We start from the raw sequence: 24,284 nt of genomic DNA, 5'->3' as shown, positions 1-24,284 counted from the left end.
TTTAATCTAGGCGTTTAAATAGTAAAAGCATAGAATCCTTTATCAATTACTCAAATTATAAAGTATTAATTATTACCCCTGTAAAAAAATAAAATAATAACATTTATTTTGGATACCTTTTAAATAATACAGTACATTAATATTGGCTGCATACTAACAAAATGTGTTGCATCCATATACATACTTACAGTAGCTTATTATTTTTTCAGTTTGTAAAAGTCCACAAATAAGTCCCTTGTGCACAGACATCATCTTACATTCCTCATGTTGTCTGAAAGGGAACCTACCACTCAACTGGCTGAAACTGTATGAGATATATCCTGTCAAAACCATGGCCCTCATTCCGAGTTGTTCGCTCGTTCTTTTTCATCGCATCGCAGTGAAAATCCGCTTAGTACGCATGCGCAAAGTTCGCACTGCGACTGCGCCAAGTAACTTTACTATGAAGAAAGTATTTTTACTCACGGCTTTTTCTTCGCTCCGGCGATCGTAATGTGATTGACAGGAAATGGGTGTTACTGGGCGGAAACACGGCGTTTCAGGGGCGTGTGGCTGAAAACGCTACCGTTTCCGGAAAAAACGCAGGAGTGGCCGGGGAAACGGTGGGAGTGCCTGGGCGAACGCTGGGTGTGTTTGTGACGTCAACCAGGAACGACAAGCACTGAAATGATCGCACAGGCAGAGTAAGTCTGGAGCTACTCTGAAACTGCTAAGTAGTTAGTAATCGAATACATCGGTCGCAATTTTAAGAAGCTAAGATTCACTCCCAGTAGGCGGCGGCTTAGCGTGTGTAACTCTGCTAAATTTGCCTTGCGACCGATCAACTCGGAATGAGGGCCCATGTCTTTAAAAAAAAATCATTCTTTTTTATTTTGATACTTGGGACTTTACAAACCAACACACATTACTGTATGTGCAGTTTCAGTGGTCAGTTTGGCTCTAAACACCACATGGGACATTTGGCACAAAAACCACAGAGAAATCTTCTGCTTAGTAAATATACCTCTTAATATTTATAAGATCCCTGTAGTATCTTCTGGGAGAATGTCTACAATTGTGCTGACTGAGAGTTTATGGGTGTGCATTAATCATTTAGGAACTGATATTTTTAATGGAATCTGTGCCAAAATGACTTACATTTTATAGACATTGTGTTTATATCAATACTGTACGTTCTCTCATTTGTAAAGTTGTGGCATTGTACCCATATCATAGGTTGTTAGTGTTCAGTTAAAACTAACATAGTAACTGGTTGGTGCTAAACTCCCCCCATCCCCCCCTTACCCCCCCCCTACACACACACACACACACACACACACACACACACACACACACACCACCCCACCATGCCGCATTCAATCATACATTAAACAGTCACAGTTTTCTAGTGTCCAGTTTGCACCACAAGTTACAATATACAGCAGGCCCCGTACTACAGGCCCCATACTACAAGCAACAGGAATATAAAGCAATATTTTCCCTTGTCCATTAGAATATGCATCACCTTCTTAATTCCAATGTAAATGTATCTGTTTGCAGGTTCATATTTGCACTAGTGTGTTATAATCTGCCACTGAAAGTGTTTACAGTAAATTCTCATCGATAAATAGCTACAAGCCTTAAGTATGTTTCCTATAAATACTGTAAAGTTAAATGTAGTTTCTAATGTGTGCATAGTCTCCAAGGGTAATACATATTCATGTGAAGGTCTTATTTTTTCTGGAAATTCAGATACGGTCCTAGGTCCTCACTTGTTTCTGTTGAGCCACTGGAAGAACTACTTGTATCTGTACCACTTTCCAAAATAGCAACAATGTTTTGTTTTTGGTTTCTGATTGCCAGTTGCAATGGGGTGCTACCACTTCTGTCTTCTATGTTCTTTTTGGCATTAGCCCGAAGAAGAGTCTTTAGGATAGCCGCATTAGCATTGAGGACAGCCACATGTAAAGGAGTCCAGCCAAATATATTTTGGGCATCCACATGAGCATTCTTTTCAATTAGCTTAATCACACTACAAAAAGAACCCTGTTGAACTGCGAGATGAAGTGGTGTCCAGCCTGACATCTCAGCAACATTTGGGTCAGCACCCATATCAAGAAGAAGGGATGTAATTGAATCTTCATTATAGCGCGCAGCTAAATGGAGTGGTGTCCATGTCATATGTCCAGCAGCATCTAAGTGGGCATCACTGTCCTTGAGTAAATGTATTATGTCAGTGTGGCCTTTAAATACTGCCAGGTGCAAAGCAGTCCAGCCCTGGTTGGTCTGCACATTGACATCGGCATTATGCTTTATGAGTTGTTTACATATTAAACTGTTACCTTTCACCGCTGCCATATGCAAAGGGGTATAAAGGCTTTTATCAGAATAGTTTACATGAGCTCCCTTTTGTATCAAATGTTGCACCACTCGATAATAACTTCTGTCAGCTGCAATGTGTAGGGGAGTCATGTGATTCTTCTGTTTGCAGTTTGGATCAGCTCCTTGGTTGATCAGAAGCTTGACAATTTTATAGTGGCCAAAATAAGAAGCTACATGGAGAGATGTTTTCCCATCTATTTCTTGAGAGTTAGAGTCAGCGAGTCGCGTGAAAAGGACACGGACAACATTCTCAAAACCATTTTGGGAGGCCAGGTGGAGAGGTGTCCAGTCATCTCGTTCCTTTGCATCAACATGTGCTCCATGGTCTAAGAGCATCCGAGCTATGCGGTCATCACCCCCTTGGGCTGCAAAATGCAATGGCGACCATTTGTCTTCATCGGTTATATTAACATCTGCTCCATTCTCTATTAAACAAGCACATATGTCTGGTAGTTTTCTTTGCACGGCTAAGATGAGAGGTGTGTATCCACTAATGGTACGGCTATTTACATTAGCATTCAGACTGAGAAAATGGTTCACTCTCTCAAGGTTTCCTTGAGCAACAGCAAAATGAAGCAAGGTGAAATTATTTTCATCTACCCAGGAAATGTCATCTTCATTGTTGTTTTCCAAAATATCATTAATCAGGTTTTCTGTTCCTAAGGAAAAAACACACATACTCTTTAGTGAGTTAGCATTAATTTCTGTTCTACTGCATATCTAGACACATTAAAGCAGTGCAATATTGGTGTGTTTCTTTGCGCACAGTACTTTGGCACTTTTTCCAAACAGATTAGATCATTTAATTTTAATTATTAAGTGTAGTTTTTCCTTCTATTTGTACAAGGGACACTATCAATGTTTATAGTCCACAATCCTCTTTGACAGCTTATAAAGGTGATTTAGGGGTATATTCAATAAGAGTCGGAAACTGGCGTCTTATCGGAAATACAGCAGTTTCTGGCTGATTGAGGTCGGAAGGGGTTCCAATCTATTCAATGTCAGGCTGTTTCTTGTTGGAAGACTGTCGGACTACACGCGGATCGGCGGCTCCAGTCGGATTGACACTGTTGTGAATGGGCAAAACCTGTCGGGATTGGCCCGGCATTGAATAGAGTGCTGTCGGGTCCTTTCCGTTGGAAAGGACCCGACGGCTATTGAATACACCCGTTAAACTCAGACACATTCCTTAAAACTAGCTTTCTCATACACTTAGTGGGTCATTCCGACCCGAACGCTCGCTGCAGTTTATCGCAGTGCAGCGATCGGGTCGGAACTGCGCATGCACCGGCGCCGCAGTGCGCCGGCGCATGCCAGCCGTCATTGCCTAGCGATCGCCTCTGAGGCAGAGGCGGTCGCTGGGCTGCTGGGGGCTGGACGGCGGCGTTAAGCAGGTGTGGCCGGTCCATTGGGGGGGCGGGCCACGGCAGCTGCATGACATCACACGCAGTCGCTGCGACCCGGGGCAACAAAGAGGTTCTCCCGGCCAGCCGCAGGAACTGTGCTGACCGGGAGTAACTCCTGAGATGCAAAAGCATCGCCGCTGTGCAATGCTTTTGCATTTCTGCGGGGGGGGGGGGGGGGGGGCGGCACTGACATGTGGGGCGGACTAGCCCTGTTCTGGGCGTCCTCCCGCATGTCTGAGTGCCTGATCGTAGCTGTGCTAAATTTAGCACAGCTACGATCAACTCGGAATGACCCCCTTAATTCTGTAAAAGAGACCATTATTGCCACACTCAGTGCAAATATGCCATTAAAACATCCAACAACATTACTGTCTGTAAAATAAACCTATAAAACTGTTTCCAAACAGCATAAATAATTAAATTATGAATAGCAGAATTTTATTGCAATCTCATGTAACCTCAGAAGCAAAACAGTTCTTTAGGATTTGATGCATCTTGGTTTATGGTGACTTTATATTTTTCTGCATTTATACAGAGATTATTACTCAAAGAAAAAAGAAATAAAAAACAACAAACCACTAAATTGCACACAATAGAGAAAATCGACAATGATTCAGTTTGTGGAGAATTGAACTGTAAAACTATTTGAACTTAAGCAGACATGTCTAAATAAGATATACGTATATATATATATATATATATATATATATATATACATATATATATATATATATATATATATATACACACACACACACACACACACACACACACATACTTGGTGATTGATTGACTGATACATACAGCCTATCTGTCTATTCTACAAAATAATTAATCATATCATTATTATTATTATTATTATTATTATTATTATTATTAATAATAATAAGAATAAATTGGACCAATTGTTCCTGCTCTTTTAAAATGTATAATCGAACCTGTCATATTTTTTTTCTCATATTCAAATAAAATAATAATTTGTGCATTGTGTTTTGTGACACAGTGTATATAATTTGCTGGGACATGTTACTAGGTGTGTGGGATCCCCATCCTCTATACCCCAAAATCATAAGTGGAAAAAAAAATATTTTTATTGCCGATGCCAACAAAATTTGCCATTCCTTTAATAAATCTACATGGTGAAGGTAACAATAATCCATCCTTTCCCTATCTCATTTTGTTACATTCAAGTTCAACAACCATAGTTTTACTCCTATCCTAGTGTTAAAAAAGTAAAACCAATCATGGATCAGTTTGTAGAAGAGCAACCCATACTAGTGTTGTGGCTACTGGCAGTCATAGTTCTTCTTCAACACTAAAGGTGGTCAACTGTAAATAATATATACTAAAATGACACATCCCTTAAATATATACAGCATTTCATTTCAGAAAACATTACCTCTTACTATGAGAGGAATATTTACTACCAAAAAAAATTCCAATTGCCAACATGCCATACTCCACACCCAGTGGCAAGGAAATGCTCATGGCCTTTCTTTGTGACTGGTGGTCCTACTACTGATGTTTCATGCAAGAAAAAGGCCTATGAAGGGATTTAGGGAAGCCAGGGCCAAACACAGTCAGGCATCATCTGTAACCTTGCATTCAACACCTTCTTACTCTGAGTCTAGATGTGTCACCATTAAAACAGACAAATCAGTGCACCAGAAAAAGAAGAACACTAAGGCTAAAGAACAAACTGTTTTTTTTTCAGAAACTTCACAAATCTTTGAGGAGAATATAAGGGAGTCCATATTAGCTATGTCTGAGTCTGACTTTTATGAATCTGACACTGTAATCCTAAAGAAGCCTCTTTCCATCATTGCTGAATCCTCTGCAAATGTGAGGATGAGTAGTAATAAAAGTAAGGATAGTGATGGTTTAGACATGAAAATTTCATTACTGCGGAAGTTCCACCGGATGAGGAGAATATTTGTGTATCTGATGCTAATGAGGATGATGATGAATGTGTAGGACAAGAAGTTGATAAAATTAAGGAGGATGATGTTGTTTATGCCAAAGTAAGTCAGCCGCCAGTGGCTGCAGTTCATGACAGTGATGAAAAAAAGAAGGACATTGTCATGCATGGGCATAGGGACAAAAAATGTACTTCCTTCAGATGGAATCATTTTTACCCAAATCCTAACAACATTTGTCAAGGCATCTGTAATATTAGTGAGGCCAAAGTTAGTAGAGGTAGGGAAACTAATCATCTAGGCAATTCCTTCCTGTTATGTAGTTTGCAGTGAAGTCATGAAAGTTGTTCATAAAAATCTAAAAATTTCTGTCAAATAATAGCAAACAGTCCATTATCAGCTACCAGCAGTTTGGACCAGCACATGCAATCCCCACTGCCATCAATGTCCTCATTAATGATCAGAAGTAGTACTGCTATCTCTTATTTGCAAAGGCTAACCAATTCCTCCTCTATCCAGGATTCCCAAGAAGAATCTTTTTGTACTAGGGCTGCTGTTGCTGGGGGTGACTAGTAGTTTCAAACAACAATTGACTGTGAAACAAGATTTTGCGAGAGGAACCAAGTATGATAGCCATCATCCTGTTGCACAGCATATCACTGAAGCCAGGAAGGCTATGATATAATTAATTCTGCATCCAAAATCCACCATCAGTGAATCTGGTTTAACCATTAGTTGAAGTTATGTGTCCCGGCTACCAAATTCCATCTTGATTCCATTTTATCAGAACAGCAATTCCTCACCTGTACCGGGAGGTTAAAAAAACCAACGTATTCTTGGTCTACAAAATGCCATTGTACCCACTACCCACTTAACCACAGATATGTAGACAATCGGTACTAGTCAAACTAAAAATTACGTGACTGTGACTGCCCACTGGGTGGGTATATCACCTTCAGCAGCAGCAGTGTCAGTATCTAACAGACAACTCCAGCTCTTTTACAGGCAGACTACTCTCTGTACCACTGGCTTCACTAAGAGGCATAATGGTGTCAATCTATTGCAATCTTAGACCTGGCATTAACAAACAATGGGGAATTGATATTAAATATTATAGTAGGTGAGCTTATTGTGCACTGTAATCCTTAAACACCTGACACGTTTTGCTGCATTCAGCTAGCAGCTTTTGAAAAAGCTGCTAGCTGAATGCAGCAAAACGTGTCAGGTGTTTAAGGATTACAGTCAGGAATGCAGGAGTGGAGGACTGGACCATCCCCTGAATATTTCCAGCCACTCATTCCATCTCAGAGAACTACATAACCAGAATTGCATCAAGGAGGTTTGTTTACACTGTGTTGCATGAGGAGCCCATCAATAAGGCACTGGAGCATACCATTCTCTAACAGCTACCTACAACCCCTATCTGGAAACTATATACCTCCAGAGATTTTGTTACACTGGACTAACCACATTGCTACAGGGGAATACTCTTGGAATGGACTCCAATTAACATCTCTACCTAGTTCCTGACCTACTGGGTAATATCACCTTAACATACGTATGAATTCATACTTTTAAACTTAATGACATGCGTGTGGTTTTATGGTTTATTGATTTTTAACATGATGAATTTTATATATAATAATAAATTGTGATATCGTAGTAATCGAAATGCTCTTACAAATTGTTTAACCACTGACATATTCAAGCGCAACCTCACTTTTAGTTTTGGTATACACTGTGTATTGTGGGAGTGACTTCCCCATTTTATCGAGGCAGTGGCTTAGCAGGGCATCCCATGCTTACAGCACCCGAGTACTCCTTGGTACAATCAGGAAAGGACTTATCTGGGTGAGTGGTTGGAAGCCACATGGCATGTTTAGGAGCCCCCCATTGACAAGAGTCCTCATTATGGATGAGAGAGACTGTAACCTGTGATGTGTAGCACTAATGGTCCCAGAATGTCCTGGTATGTACTGCTGTTTGCCATATTTATGCCACTGCAATTAAGTGATGTGCTGGAGGAGGTGTCCTGATTTAGTCTGATGTAACCAATAGGATTAATGTGCAGGGGGAGTTGGCGTGATATGTGATCTGATGTTACCATTATGCTTTGTGCTGGAGAGTGTTCAGAAGTTATTCCTGCTGAGTCCCTGCTTTTATGTTGAATAAACTGTTTATGCTGTTTTATAAGATGGCCTGGCGCCCAATTCTTTCTGCGCTGCACTGGCACCTGTAGTCCATTCCCACAATGCAACTGTAATTAAACACCTGATTATTCAGGGGACCCACTGGTACCTGTGTCTTACCCATGACCAGCCGGAGGAGAGTAAGTGTGATGCACCATACACAGTGACTGCAGTTATGCATGCCTAGTACCAGCGGGGCTTTACATGTGCCTGACTGGCAGCATATAGTAAATTAATTAGAAAATATAATAATTGTATAATACTGTTTTTGCTGGGGGCATTGTTGTGCTTTTTTGCATAGAAACAATATTATTGGTTATTGTTTCAATATATTACTAATTTGCAACACATTCTTAACCAGAATTAATGTGGTGCCTCACATAAAAACAAACAATTAAAAAGCAATTGACAGAATTATGGAGCATAATTAATAGTATTCAGTAATATGCACAGGAGAAATTATTCACAACAGTCAACAGAAATGCTTGCAAGCTTGTAGATAATAGATAAGCAAAACAAATCTCTCTGCTTGTGGATTAGATTTAGGAGAAAAAACATGTGGTATCCCTCATTCTCAGGCTCTCTGGTGACCTCATAAATGTACTAAAGGGGTGTGTTACCCAATTAGAAAGGACAGGGGTAGTATGGCCAGCAAGTCAGCCTCCTAATATTTGTTAGGCTGATTTGGAGTTTGCAGCTCTGCAGTGCAATTATTTATTTTCTTGGCTTCTGTTTAAACCCTTATCAGGAATCCTTGGCTATTAATATTGCATTTTTTATGACCTCAGATTACATTTACGTAATCAATAAATGTTTTTATTTCTTAATTAATTTATTAATCAAGCAATCTTAATTTCTTAATTAATTTATTAATCAACCTGCCTTCCACTACACACTCCATCTCAAATTCCCTGTACTGCCAACTGGCCTCTGATCTAGTTCTTGATTAATGAAAACATTCTTTCTACGGGGTTGTATAGTCTATTAAATTGCCATCCTGTCTGCCACTGCTGTGTTGCAATGTTTCATTGATATGCTATATTCTTTTAAAGTAACTGTCGTGTGTTTGTGCCGCTGCTCTGTTCCTCAATTTAAAAAGAAAGCCTTTGGCCAATATTGGTGAACAATATTGCGGACTGTGAGGTGGTCAAAATTAACTGGAAATACTGAAAATTAATGTCATTGAGGTTAATAGTACTATAGGAACAATAATAGGTCAAAATGACATGATTGTAATTGATTTATACATTTTTAAGAAATCCAAATCCGGACCAAAACACTTGACAGTAGTTTTGCCAAAACTGAAAAACAAAAATAAAACACTGCGGGTGGTTTTGGCAAAACCAAAAGACGAGCATCCACACACATTTCTAGTTTAGCTCATTACAGTTACTGAGGCTATCAATTAAAGTATTTTGAAGCTAAATGCATACTTACCACTGCTCAGTGATGTTGATGATGTTGGTTGCTGGTTGCTCTGTAATTATGAGATACATAATTAATTAGCATCTTGCATAATGTGCACTAATTATATTGTTGTTTATTTGCAGAAAGTTACGTGGAAACGTAATAGGGTGTGAGAATTTTGGTAAAAATCTCCTGATTTTTAAAAGTGGCAATCATTTACATGGCAAAACCATGTTGATTTTGCCAAATAATGATTGCCACTTTTAAAAAAACAGGAGAATTTTACTAACATCTCTCACTTTCTGATTCTCACACACTATTACATTTCCCCCATAATCTTAATTTTAATCTCTAGGAAATTCATTGTACAAACCCTTTTAAAAGTGGTCAGTTTAACACTATCCACAGCAAATGTAATATTCATGATTTTATAACTATAAATGGTCCTGATTTAGAATTGTATGCAAACCTGGTTTGTGTACAACTTCGATGGCAGAAGGACTGTGTATGTGTATATGCAGGAACAATTCTATTTACACAATATTCCTCCTGTGGCATTACCATAATTTAGCAGCAGCAGCTGCGACAACTATTGTAGCTGCTATTGAAAAGCATTCCACTCTGAGTCAGGTACAATAATCCTTATGAGGTCACTAAAAGCATACATTCTCCAGGTGCTGTAAGTATAACCTGGTTCCTAATGGATGTAATCTTAATTAGAGATGCTTAAACTGTAGTTAGTATCCTCATAGCCTGTTTTGAGATTCTGTGATTATCAGATATGCAATTTATTCTAATATAGACCATCTACAGTATCTTAAGATACCAGAACAGTGGCACTGAGAGCTCTTGGCGTGAACATAGGCCCCTAAATCAGGAGGGGGTGCCTCTAATCCCACCTGCATCCATTGCTATGTCTTTCCCGGTGGCCACCTGCACCATGTTTCCAGCAATTTCTTTGAAAAAGTGGCACAGGCATGAAATTTCTAAAGACATAATCGGACATGTGGTACAATACATCTAGAGGGTTGGGTATGAAATCCAACAGTAGAGTTCCTGACAGTCAGGATCTTAATGGATCACAGTATTTTTACTCTTTCGCTAAAACTACCCTCAACCTAGCTTTCCCGATGCCTAACCCTAACTTTCCCCTCCTGCAGCCTAACCCTAACCGTCCCCTCCCTCAGCCAAACCCTGACCTCCCCACCGAAGTCTAACCCTAACCTCCCCCACCTCTGCAGCCTAACCTTAACCCTCTTCCTAACCCCAAGGGCAGTAGTTACCTTTGGGATCCGTTGGGTTTCTGACAGTTGGGATCCCGCTGTCGGTATTCTGACTGTTGGGATCCTGACTGCCGGGATCCTGATGAAATCCCTATCTAGGACCAGAGTGGCAGAGTGTGTGTTACCTTCTGTACTGTATTTTCAGAAGAGAAGGGAATCGTAAGATTGATCTCTTACATAAATTTCACTTACATCATTGTTTATATTAAGGAAAATTGCAGCTGAAGCCTTAAGATCTTGTTCAGCTTTGGACCATGCACCATCATGTTCTGGCAAAGGACTTTGTAATAAACAGAGCAACATGTGGGACTCAACGATGATATCTAAGAATGGAATCAAAGATTAGTAAAGGTAACTGTATACCAAAAATGTGTTTATAATAATGTGTTACTGGTTCTAGGCTAGGAAACAGAGTAATTTATATTGCATGTTTTTAAAAAAGATAATAATGTTGTTAATAAACATGTTAATAGTCAAGTTTAAAAAAACCTGACATTACAAAAAAAAAATGTATTTAAATCCTGAAATCTATTTCCAACACATTTAAGAAAAATTCACTTGCTGTTAACCCTCAGATTATGAAATAAACTGAAAATTTAAAAAATTTAAAATGATTTATAATGAAGGTTTTCATTAACATCTCTACCCGTTACCTTTTGAAAATCTTGTTACCTGTTATGTAAACTAATGTCTATTAAAATACAGTACATTGCAGTGTACAATACACCTCAGGGACATTCATATAAAGAAGAAAAGATTCCTCGACAAGAGTTTGTAATATTTGGTGACCACAGTACTTTGAAACCAGTAAAGCCAGAACTTATAGGGTGGTATTCAATTCTTTTCACCCCCTTCCACACCCATTCTGTTTCTGCTGACGGGTGTGGTATAATAATTTCCCTTTACGCAGCTAAACCTGATTACTATTGGCTCGATATGCGCGATAATGGGAATCAGTTTAGAAATGAGATTGGGCATGATATATCATTTGATACCACCCATAATGTTAATTGTAGAGTTTATCAAAATTATTTTTACTATCAGTGTTCTTAGTGCTTAGCGTGTGCATCAGCATTTTTCTTTCTCCTGGTTCTAGAAGGCTCAGCATGGTAGCATCTCTTTAAAAAATAGGGTGTGCAATCCAGTCTCCCCCCACCCCCTTTATCCTCTACATTTGTGTATATATTGTACACTTGAAGGTGAGGCTCCTTGATTCTGGCAATGGCACCCCTCCCATCTACCTTCATTTCTTTCCTACAATACATTGCTGACTACATATTAATATGGGTTCTATTTGATGGTAAGACCTAGATACATTTATATTATGTATTAGTATTAGAGATGTTAGGGGCCATCTAATGAAGTTCACCTGGACACGGTGGATGGGCCCATAAATTTAGACAGATGTGTGCTAAAAACTTCACTTAAACTCCATGTTAATTGTAAGCGTGTATCAAAATATTTTTTTATCAGTGTTCTTAGTGATTAGAGTGTGCATCAGCATTTCTCTTTCTCCTGTATGGTACTAGAAGCCTCAGCATTATAGCACCTCTTATTATGTTTAAAAATAGGGTGTGCAGTCCAGCCCCCCCACCCACTTTTCACTCTGTATAGTACACAGGTCTGTCTACACACCCCTACTGAAATTAGTCTACTTTAGAGCTCCCCAATACAGACCAGTTACAGTATGTTCCTTTATTTCTAAGTGGAGATAAGACTGAAATATGTATAACTTTGTTTGCCTGTAGTTGTGTAAACTCAGTTAAGGAGCATGTGCAATGCAAAAACAGGCAATGGGCCAGATTCAGAGATGTACGCAAACCCAGTGGTTTGCATACATTGACAATGATCTCTACTCTTAGATCTCTACTGCCATGACAAATATTGCAGTGCCCCTTAAGCCACAGCATGTTAATCAAACCTTTTTGGGGGCAGAGAAGGAGTGGTTTTCTGTGTCTTTGGATACAGCTTCATTTGGCCCCAGCTGCATGAAAGCATTGGCAATCCAGAGGAGTAACCTGAATAACCTGCGGGCTACTCAGTTTGATGACCAATTTTCAAATACAGTGATCTCATGCTGCATCTTCAGACACATCAGCGGATCATAGAAGCCAGCAGGAGACATCTATTTAAATAAGACACTTCCTGCGACATTATCAGATATTAGCACAGCTGCTGCGTAAGAAGGTACTAATGTGTCCATCCCTGAATTAGGCCCATTATGTACTCCACAAATAGGCAAATGTTCAACTCTGCAATGCCCCCATACTGTAGTAAACAGTTGCTTGATCCACATATTTGTTATGGTTTTGCAGAGAAAGAAGTTATATATACCATAATGTGTCAACCTTGGATTTGTCACCCAAGTCATCCTATTACTACAGATGTTAATCTTATTTTTCATCTATTGAAATTGTTTTGCACAAACCATATAAAGAATATCATATTATACTATAAATGGGGAACACAAATGTATCATTTTAATTTATGTCTAAGTATTTTACATTTGACCTGCATACCAATATCATATGGTCATCATTGGATAAGAGGATATTAATGGTAAAATGAACGCCTCGGCCACTACTATATCAAAGCCTTAGTCACCTCTGCCAATGTTTCATAAAATTTTCTTCCAAATACTTGATATACAACATATGCAATACATGTCTGCATTATGTATGCCATACACAGACAAAAGATACCAACCAGAGAAAAATGGTCTTTTATTGGGGTTTTGATCCCAACATCTCTTCATTAAGTCAATCATTTGTTGACATTCAACAGGACCATCATCGGTTATGTCCTCTATGGGAGGCCGCTGGCCAGCTGCAACTTTTACTATAACAGTCATCATGCTGTTACCTGGAGACACGGAGATTAAAATATATAATTAGTAGAGTAATGTATTGTGCTGTGTTGGATAGTAAGCGGCTAAGTAGAAAACATGTATTATTAATAGCTATAAATCTTGTAGACTGTACCTAGGATAGTTATTCAAAGGTTCTGTGTGTATTTGTTATATTATTTATGTATAGCAAATGCCAGCTTCTGATGGACTAACACTGTCATTAACATGGAAAGAGAGCTGGGGTTTTAACATGTATACACCAACCTGCCTTAGATGTGTAATACCATGCTTGGCACGCTTATATTTATGGGTCTAAAGACTAAAACATATTTTTTTTCCCATTTATGTATTTCATCATGAAACATTCCATCCACTCCTCTCCATATTAGGCTCAGAGGAAAGTCACAGAGTGAAAAATACAATCCTGGAATTCTTGTATAGTAATAGAAGACTTTAATATTTACTGCTTCTGCCATATTGGTGAGTCTCCCTCTCTCTCTCTCTCTCTCTCTCTCTCTCTCTCTCTTTCTCTGCCTCACTCTTTTTCTCTCTCAATAAATAGATATTGTATATGTTACTCTGCAACACCATACAGGCATACTGTACACTGTATTGTGAAGCCTAGTGACACTGGTCTACTTTACTTTGGTGTAAAAGGGTGCTCATCTATATGCAGTTCCACTATATGCTAATATGTGATATCATATACTGTATTAAAATACATGATACTTATCCTTGGAAAGGGTGCTCTACAAAGGAATCCTCAGGCTGCTCCATTTCAAGTAGGCCCCTCTAAAATTAACCAAGAAGGAGGACAGTATGTGCAGCCACTTGCTTTCAGCACTGCTTCTCCAGGACAAAGGCTGCCCCCCCCCCCCCCCCCCGCTCATTTCCTTTATGGTCCTTCTAGCTGCCCAGCCCCTGCTGCCTTTTACTGGATGGCCTGATGGCCCAGATTTGAAAGGAGGGATGGGCATACCTACCCATCCCCCCTTTCTCCATGCTGCTAGTCCACGGGCCACCTGACAACCCTCCCCCTTAAGGTGCTCTGGCACCATCTATGCTCTTCTACTGTATGCCTCAATATAATTGCATATTTAAATGCATTAATGAACAATGCAGGGAAGCAGAATTTTCTCATGCCATTTGTATTAGGGGGAATTGTCTAAACAGGTAAAAGTATTTCTAGTATAACAGAAAATAATGTAGAATCAGGCCTTGGAAATATGGTTTTATACTAGGGGTGTTCTTTTGTACAAGGGGCAAAAGAAATGAAAGCAAAAATGCTGTTTGGAGACACTCTTAGTGTGATTTCTTCTAAAATGAAAATAGAACTTTGAATAATTTTTTATTAAAATGAACGAGCAATCAAAAATAATTGAAACAATAGACAAAAGGTAAGAAGCCTATACAGTGTATCCAGAAAGTATTCACAGTGTTTCACTTTTTCCACATTTTGTTATGTTTCAGCCTTATTCCAAAATGGAATAAATTCATTTTTCCCTCTAAATTCTACACACAATACCCAATAATGACAACGTGAATAAAGTTTTTTTGAGATTTTTGCTAATTTATTAAATATAAAAAACTAAGAACTCACATGTACATAACTATTCACAGCCTTTGCCATGAAGCTCAAAATTGGGCTCAGGTGCATCATGTTTCCACTGATCATCCTTGAGCTTAATTGGAGTCAACTTGTGGTAAATTCAGTTGAGTAGACGTGATTTTTAAAGGCACACACCTGTCTATATAAGGTCACACACTTGACAGTGCATGTCTGAGCACAAACCAAGCATGAAGTCAAATGAATTGTCTGTAGACCTCGGAGACAGGATTGTCTCGATGCACAAATCTGGGGAAGGGCATAGAAAAAGATCTGCTACTTTGAAGGTCCCAATGAGCAGTGGCCTCCATCATCTGTAAATGGAAGAAGTTCAGAACCACCAGGACTCTTCCTAGAGCTGGCCGTCCGTCTAAACTGAGTGATCGGGGGAGAAGGGCTCTAGTCAGGGAGGTGACCAAGAACCCGATGGTCACTCTGTCAGAGCTACAGGATTCCTCTGTGGAGAGAGGAAAACTTTCCAGAAGGACAACTATCTCTGTAGCAATCCACCAATCAAGCCTGTATGGTAGAGTGGCCAGACAGAAGCCACTCCTTAGTAAAAAGCACATGGCAGCCCACCTGGAGTTTGCCAAAATGCACCTAAAGAACTCTCAGACCATGAGAAACAAAATTCTCTGGTCTGATGAGACAAAGATTGAACTCTTTGGCGTGAATGCCCGGTGTCATGTTTGGAGGAAACCAGGCACCGCTCATTGCCAGGTCAATACCATCCCTAGAGTGAAGCATGGTGGTGGCAGTATCATGCTGTGCAGATATTTTTCAGCAGCAGGAACTAGGAGCCTAGTCAGGATAGAGGGAAAGATTAATGCAGCAATGTACGGAGACATCCTGGATGAAAATCTGCTCTAGAGCGCTCTTGACCTCAGACTGGGGCGACGATTCATCTTTCAGCAAGACAACGACCCTAAACACACAGCCAAGATATCATAGGAGTGGCTTCAGGACACCTCTGTGAATGCCCTTGAGTGGCCCAGCCAGAGCCCAGACTTGAATCCGATTGAACATCTCTGGAAAGATCTGAAAATGGCTGTGCACCGACGCTTCCCATCCAACCTGATGGAGCTTGAGAGGTGCTGCAAAGAGGAATGGTCGAAATTGCCCAAAGATAGGTGTGCTTAGCTTGTGGAATCATATTCAAAAAGACTAGAGGCTGTAATTGCTGCCAAAGGTGCATCAACAAAGTATTGAGCAAAGCCTGTGAATACTTACGTACATGTAATTTCTTAGTTTTTTATTTTTAATAAATTTGCAAAAATCTAAAAAAAAAAAATGTAATGTTGTTATTGTCGGGTATTGTGTGTAGAATTTGGAAGGAAAAATTAATTTATTCCATTTTGAAATAAGGTTGTAACATAACAAAATGAGGAAAAAGTGAAGCTCTGTGAATACTTTCCGGATGCCTGTAAGGAGGTTTTAATTGCGAATCACAAATAAGTGATTTCACGCATACTGGACCTCATTCCGAGTTGATCGCACAAAGCTGCTTTTTGCAGCCCGTGCGATCAAATATACTCCGCTATGGGGGTAGTTTTTCCCCAAAGCAAGGCTGCGTTCGCTTGTGCAGCCCTGCTATGGGGAATAAATGTGTACAGTTTGTAAGTAGGGCTAGACATACTTACCAGCTGCAACGTTTTCAGCCTGTTCGGTCCTGGCTCTGACGTCAAAAACCCGTCCTGGACACGCTTGCGTTTCTTCAAACATGCCCGCGTTTTTCTTACCACTCCCTGAAAACAGCTCCAGATGCTGTTTTGCCACCCAGGAATGCCCACTGCCAGTCAATCTTCAAGCGATCGCCGCTGTGATCGCTTTCTTCTTTCCCTTCGTCATTACCCGGCGACGTCGCCGGGCAATGGCGCGCGTGCGCATTACGGCCCCCGCGCGTGCGCGGTAGTGACCCGGTTGCAGCTGTGCGAATGAAAGCACGCGGCGATCGGGTCGGAATGACACCCACTGTTCACAGAAACATAGATACAATTCAAAACACAAATAACAAAGGTCCAAAAAGAGTGAACCTTTATTTAATATACAGTAAATATCAAGACAAATTGTCCAATAACGTTTACTCTTTTTTTCTTTTGTCATAAAGAACTAAGGAGAAATTATAAATATCACTCTCAGTCATATCTCCTCGGGCTGTTAGAGAGACCAGAGTACTATAGAAATGTTCAACTAACAGCTAATTTGAGAGTAGAATTGTTAGTGATTTGTTATCTTAGTTGGATTATCTTCAAGAAAGCGGCGTTGATTTAGAGAAACAAAATACGTGTGGTTAGTTCTACTGAAATGTGTAGATAAAACATTGTAAAACAAATAATTTCAATATATTGGTACACTGTAATGTATTTGAACACTGAATAGAGAGTTCAAGACTAACACCAAAAATGCAGTTTAAATAGAAAAATTTGAAATACATTTCATGGATGGATAGGATTGGGTAGTCAATCAATATCATTGAGTGTTCCACTTCTATTATTATTATATATTTTTTTTTGTTAAAGGAAAGACCTAAAATGTTATTTAACACTTTATTATGAGTTGCACAGTGGCTCCAAAGCTATAGTTACACTGTGATAATAACCTGCACTGTGTATTTATGTGCACTCTACTCTAGTTGCCAGTATGCTTATACAGTGTAGAAATCTGCAATTAACATAGCAGGCATAAAATGAGCATTTACCTGCAAATGGCTTCTTCTCAGTCAGGAGCTCCCAGATAACAATTGAGTAGCTGAAAGACAAACAAAACAGACAACACAATGACTCCATGTTTGAAAGCAGCAGTTTTCTTTCTTCCTTTGCTCTTTTAAAAATAGTTAACAATTTGCAAATATTTCAAAACAACAAAGATGAAAAACAAATGATATATCTACAAACCCTTTCACACTGGTGCAAACAGGAAAATGTGGTCCAGAAGCAGGACAGTGGCAGAAGCAGGACATTGGACATACAGTACTGTTATTGATATTTATACCTGTTATATTGTTTGCTTGGATAATAAGCTGCTGCATTTAAGGTGACCAACCTGAGGGCAATAAATTCTATTTTGAGGTGCTGCGCTCAATCCTTTGTTGGCCATAAATATTAGTGATTCTAGTCGGAATACAATGAGGTAGTGAAATCATGTGTAGGTAAATCTACCTGTGAAGTCTATAAGAATACTTGATGATATGCGTGTAGTAAGTTCAATACTTTACTGAATATAATCAGAAATAATAATCAAAAATACATGCATAAATATATGAATACACAGTATGATAATGTCTCCGTGTTTCATAAATATGTCTCAAAAAAGTTTTCAATAATGCAGAGTCCTCATCCCAATGAAGTGGGTAAAGGTCCCGTGAAATAATGCTCAGCTGTGAACCAGTTATGTTATCACAATACACAAATGGTGGTAAAATGCAGATGATAAAGAAACACAACAAAATAATAATAAATAAATGATTATTATTTTTTCATTTTTTGGGGTGTGTTTCTTTATCATTTTCATTGGGATGAGGACTCTGCATTATTATAGGCTTCACAGATAGATTTACCTACATGGGATTTCACTACCTCATTCTATTCTGACTAGAATCACTAACATTTAATTTATGTACAACAAAGGATTGAGTGCAGCCCTAAAAATAGAATTTAATACAGTACTGTTACTACTAGTGTACTTCCGAGGCTGCTAATAAAGTACTACATGGATGTCTGCATACAGTATATAGCTGTCCCCAATGTTAGTGTCATCTATGGTTATTAGATGTGCTAGTTGGGGCTGTGTCTGCGGACCTCTGCAGGTTATATTAAAGTTCAATCTTACATGGGGTCTATTCATGAAGCAGTGAAAAGAGTGGAGAAGTGAGCCTTTGGAGAAGTTGCCCATGGTAACCAATCAGTTGCTCTGCACAATTGTATAGTATGCAAATTAGAAACGTTACTTTAATGCTGATTGGTTGCCATGGGCAACTTCTCCACTGGCTCACTTCTCCACTCTTTTCACTGCTTCATGAATAGACCTCAACATGAGCTATTATTCTCACATCACATGTATAGTATATCATGTACAGTGCCTCCTAGTCCCTACAGGAGTCTGTTAAAAGTAATAGAGCCTCTCTGGCAAATTTGTGGAAACTGAGTCCCAGGATTGTTCTCACCCATAAGTGTTGTAATCTATTACAATGGTTTTGGAACAAAGGGGTAAATGCTCCAAACCTTTGGAGTCGTTACCCATAGCAACCAAGCAGCTTCTACCTAGCATTATTAAAGTGCAAAAGTTTGATACGTTCCCCCCAAAGTTGTTGTTTTAATTATTTTTATCTTTGTTGGTACTTTACAGATGTGTTGACTACAAGAAGACTGACAATTACCTAAATGCACAATTAATTAAACGCTCAAGGGTAGGTTCAAATAATACTTGTAGAAAGTTTGCCAACAATTCCTTTTAATAAGGCATACAGTGTTTATGATTTACTCAATGTACTGTTACTGAATTGTTGAAAGATGATTGGAAGATGATACCACATGTTCTTTGGTTAAAACAAATGAACAGACCAACTCTTGAATCACGTCACTTACATATTACACAGCTGTACCTTTGTGTATACATACTACAATCAAACAGCCACTAGAGGGTGCCAGTAGATTTATGAAAAGACCACTGCTGCGCAGTCTATCTTCAGGAAGCAAAACAACATGTCAAAGCATAATTACCTAAGGAACATACAGTTTTAAATTGCCAATCATTAGTCATTTTAACAGAAATAAAAATAAAATCACTTGGAATTCCTGGTGCCTTAAATATGAAAGATTTTAAACACTTATTAATTAAGCAAAATCTCTGTCATGATACGTTGATGAGCACCAGGATAATATTATGGTTAATATAAATTTTGATAGTCTATATACAAGTTATTGTATTTTTCAATTATTGTGTGTTTACGCCAATGCAGACTAACACTTTCAGCATTGTAAAACAGTTACTAGTAGTAGTATACGAGGTGAGATAACACAAAGCTTGTGAACTAGGCTCAAATTAACTTTAATTCAGACTTTGAAGTCAAGAGGTTTCTGTGAGATCTAATTTTCTTCTCTGCCCCTTTTCTACTTGCACTGTTTTGAAAGTGTCATGACTGTAGTTTTGTGAACTCGGCATATATGTGAAGTCTGTGCCGGTAACTGGAGGACTATGTGTCTATTTGGATGGTCTGCGGGAATCAGTGAGATGAAGTAGTAAGGAGCTATCCCTGACCAGGGTTCGAACCCAGGTCTTGGCAAAGGGAGCCATATCCTGACCACTGGATCATCAGGGACTTAGTGTTGATAGCAGGATGGTGAATGTATTGGTGAGAACAAACTGGATATACTGTCACAGGAGTAGGTGTTTGTGTACCCAAGGTAACTATGAAATAGGTTCTCTGGAGTTATGCAAATCTGGGAGGAGAGCTGAAGACATTGAACCAGACTGGATACCGGTGAGACTGGAACCGGGCTGGTTACTGGTAAGACTGAGAACCAGGCTGGTTACCGGTGAGACCGAGAACCACACTGTGAACCAGGCTGGGTACCGGTATAAGTGGAATGCAACTGTAATCTGGGCTTGTACTGGATATAACTGGAAACGCAACTGTAATCCGGGCTGGTACCGGATATAACTGGAAACACAACTGTATGTAGAACAATGACTGTGGCTGTGACTTTAAGACAAGGCTGAAGAAGAACTGAAGACTGTGGATTTAAGATGAGACTGAAGAATACTGTGTCTGTGTCTTTAAGATAAGACTGATACTGGATATAACTGGTAACACGACTGTAATCCTGACTGCGTAGCAACAGAGCAGAGTTTTACAGGAACTAAGGTAATAGTGTTACCTCTTAGGGAGCTCAGCTACTACGCTCACACTGTGCTGTGTGACTCATGGAACTGGCAGCTTCTGTAACACAAGTCTCTTTACTTATAGTTTCTGGTCCTTTGTGATTGTTGAACAGACAGGTGCTTCAGAGAGTCTCATGATCGCATAGGATTGGATAGCTCCAGGTCAGTTGATCAGACCCTGTCATGTCAGTACTCCAGGTTAGGCTCTGATGTGGAGTGAGGCCTAAACTCCAGATTGCTGAACACAGTGAAGAATCAAAATGCTGCACACAGCTGATTACTGATTACTTATAGGAATTCCTACTCAGGTGGCTAACCAAGGGAAGCAAACACAGAATTGTAGTCTTTATGCTGAGCTGAAGCAAGTGCAGGTTACAGGATATGCTGAGGTAAGCCAAGAATATGTGAAAAACAGTCAGGTTCATGACAGAAAGGTTCACAATGGTGGTATAGGAACAGAGGCACAGAGAGGGGGTGGACGGAACTAATTAAGCAGGTCCAGGTCTGATTGAGGGTCCCAGTGGGGGCCTAGGCTTCCCCCCTTACCTGGTAGCAGTAGCTGTACCTTTTTTCCTCAGCCCAGCACATGCTGCTATGTGCTGGGCTTTAGTGTGGCCAGGGATACGCTTAAAAATACAAATCTTTCTGTATTTTTCTCTAAGGGTGCATGACCACACCTCCTGTGATTACGCCACGACCCATGAAAAGTACTTGGGCCCAAGCAGGCTCTCTACCTCCCTGTGTAGGAATGCTTTTTATATGCATTGTTGGTATTTACATTTTTTTTTAATATTGTTCCCATTTTATTGATGTAGACCTCACCTAGCTGCACCTTATAACTGCTATAGGAACCATGTCCAAATTATCCTGTTTATAAGGTATTAGCAGGGGTGTATCTAGGGGTCTGAGCGCCCCTGGCAAAATAAGGAACTGGTGCCCCCCACCTCCCCCACCCAGGGACCTCCCCCACCCAGGGACACAGAGGGGGGAGTTACAGAAAGGCTGAGGTCAGGGACACTGAGGGAGAATTACAGGGAGGGTGTAGGTAGGGACAATGAGGTGGAGGGCTTACAGGGAGGCTGAGGTCAGGGACACTGAGGGGCAATTCAAGGGAGGGTGTGGTCAGGGACACTGAGGGGGAATTACAGGAGTGTGCAGGCAGTGACACTGAGGGAGAATTACGGGGAGGGTACAGGCAGGAACACTGAGGTGGAATTACAGGAAGGTGTGGGCAGGGACACTGAGCAGGGAGTCACAGGAAGACGGTGGTAAGGGACACTAAGGGGGAATTACAGGAGGGTTTGGGTAGGGAAAATGAGAGGGAGGGGCTACAGGGAGGCTGAGGTCAGGGACACTGAGAGGCAATTACAGGGAGGGTGCGGGAAGGGACACTGAGAGGGAATGACAGGAGTGTGCGAGCAGGTACACTGAGGGGGAGTCACAGGGAAGCTGAGGTCAGGAACACTGAGGGAGAATTACGGGTAGGGTGCAGGCAGGGACACTGAGGAGGAATTACGAGCAGGGTGCGGCCAGGGACACTGAGATGGAATTATGGGTAGGGTGCAGGCAGGGACACTGAGGAGGAATTACGAGGAGGGTGCGGGCAGGGACACTGAGACGGAATTACGGGGAGGGTGCAGGCAGGGACACTGAGGAGCAGTGGCATGCAAGAAACAGCTTCATCGCCCCCCCATATTTAAAATAGGGCCAGTGCGCGCTGTAGGTGTACGTCAAAACTATAAGGGTGTGGCTTTATGTGGAAGAGGCGTGGCAACAAAATAATACCAATTCATATCACGCTTAACAGTGGTATCCATTAATCAAATGACGCCACTTACACACATTACGCCAGGCAGAGCCCCATTTTACACATTACACCATGTAGAGCCCCTATTACACATTACGGCAGGCAAAGCTCCCTTTTAAACATTACGGCAGGTAGAGCTCCCTTTTACACGTTACGTCAGGCAGAGCTCCCTTTTACACGTTACGGCAGGCAGAGCTCCCTTTTACACATTACGGCAGGCAGAGCTCCCTTTTACACGTTACGGCAGGGAGAGCTCCCTTTTACACATTACGTGCCGGTTCTCTGTCCTCAATGCCTATGTACTGAACTCTGAACACACCTAGCTATGGCCCTGTACAAAGATCATGAGAACTCGGAGGTAGGTAATGTCTGCTCTCCAGCTATGATGGAACCACAAGTCCAAACATGCTCTATCATGTAATGTCTGTCAGGGCATGACGGGACTTGTGGTTCCACAGCATCAGGACCCAGGCACTTCTCTCCTCTCACCTTTCTAAGGGCTGGCATGAAGTGTCCCCACCACTTGCTGCTGTTCTGCTCACCCAGTTGTAATTGTGTGGCTACTGCATGATCCTGATCTCATGGGACACTGTCAATCCATTGCCCAGAGACCAGGCCGCTCACTGACAAGCACAGGCTGGGGCAGAGAGGCTGCTTAGATGCAGTCCAGGAGCCGCTGTGTGTGGTTGTAGATCTAGAGATTTTCAGCCGGCATGTCCCCTGGGAGTACAGGTCTACAGGAGTGCAGAAAATAGTCACTGTAACCTCCAGGCAGGAGGGGGAGGACATGACTGCCGGGTTGCCGTTGTATGCACTGCATTGTAACTCTGGCAGGAGTGGGTGTGAGGTGAGGGGAGGATCAGGCACTACAGCAATCCGCAGCTCACTTTAACCTACGGTGGTTGCGGCGGCGGAGGGGCCCAGGCAGTATTGCCACGGCTCATTATAACCTCTGGTGGAGGGTGGAAGGGGTGAGTGGTCTGGCTGAACTGTAAGCTCAGGTTTCCAAGGGTGGGGGCAGGGCTTTACTGCCCGCGGCAGGCACCGCTGGCACACACCTAGTTACGGCCCTGCTGAGGAGTAATTACGAGGAGGGTGCGGGCAGGGACACTGAGATGGAATTACGGGGAGGGTGCAGGGAGGGAGACTGAGGGGGAATTACGAGGAGTGAGCAGGCAGGGACACTGAGGGGGGGAATTACAGGTGTATGAGCAGGGACACTGAGATGAAATTACGGGGAGGGTGCGGGCAGGGACACTGAGAGGGAATTATGGGGAGGGTGCAGGCAGGGAAACTGAGGGGGAATTACAGGGAGGGGTGCAGGCAGGGACACTGAGGGTGAATTACGGTTAGGGTGCTGGTAGGGACACTGAGAGGGAATTACGGGAAGGGTGCAGGCAGGGATACTGAGGGGGAATTATGGGGAGGGTGCGGGCAGGGACACTGAGAGGGAATTACGGGAGTTCATGGGCAGGGTCACTGAGGGGGCAGTTACAGGGATGGTGCGGGCAGTGACACTAAGGGGGAATTACAAGGAGGGTGCGGACAGGGACACCGAGGGGATATATGCACACATACATA

At 41.2% G+C, this 24,284-nt stretch overlaps 1 protein-coding gene across 2 annotated transcripts in view; it reads right to left on the bottom strand.

Moving 5' to 3' along the window:
- Window positions 1-1,310: 1,310 nt before the first annotated feature.
- The window catches only part of ANKK1 (ankyrin repeat and kinase domain containing 1), a 241,108-nt gene continuing 218,134 nt past the window's right edge, over window positions 1,311-24,284 (bottom strand). For both annotated transcript variants that reach the window (XM_063943185.1, XM_063943184.1), the window contains exons 4-8: window positions 17,715-17,764; window positions 13,269-13,424; window positions 10,755-10,885; window positions 9,310-9,349; window positions 1,311-3,020 (exon numbers count right to left, since the gene is read on the bottom strand). In XM_063943185.1, the coding sequence (XP_063799255.1) occupies window positions 1,711-3,020; window positions 9,310-9,349; window positions 10,755-10,885; window positions 13,269-13,424; window positions 17,715-17,764 (1,687 nt within the window). In that variant the 3' untranslated portion in view covers window positions 1,311-1,710. The remainder of the gene's footprint in view (window positions 3,021-9,309; window positions 9,350-10,754; window positions 10,886-13,268; window positions 13,425-17,714; window positions 17,765-24,284) is intronic.

This window comes from Pseudophryne corroboree, chromosome 10, assembly GCF_028390025.1.
Source record: "Pseudophryne corroboree isolate aPseCor3 chromosome 10, aPseCor3.hap2, whole genome shotgun sequence".
In the NCBI taxonomy this organism is placed as follows: domain Eukaryota; kingdom Metazoa; phylum Chordata; class Amphibia; order Anura; family Myobatrachidae; genus Pseudophryne; species Pseudophryne corroboree.
Note: the sequence above shows the minus strand (reverse complement) of the source record. Positions and strands in the feature narration are given on the sequence as shown.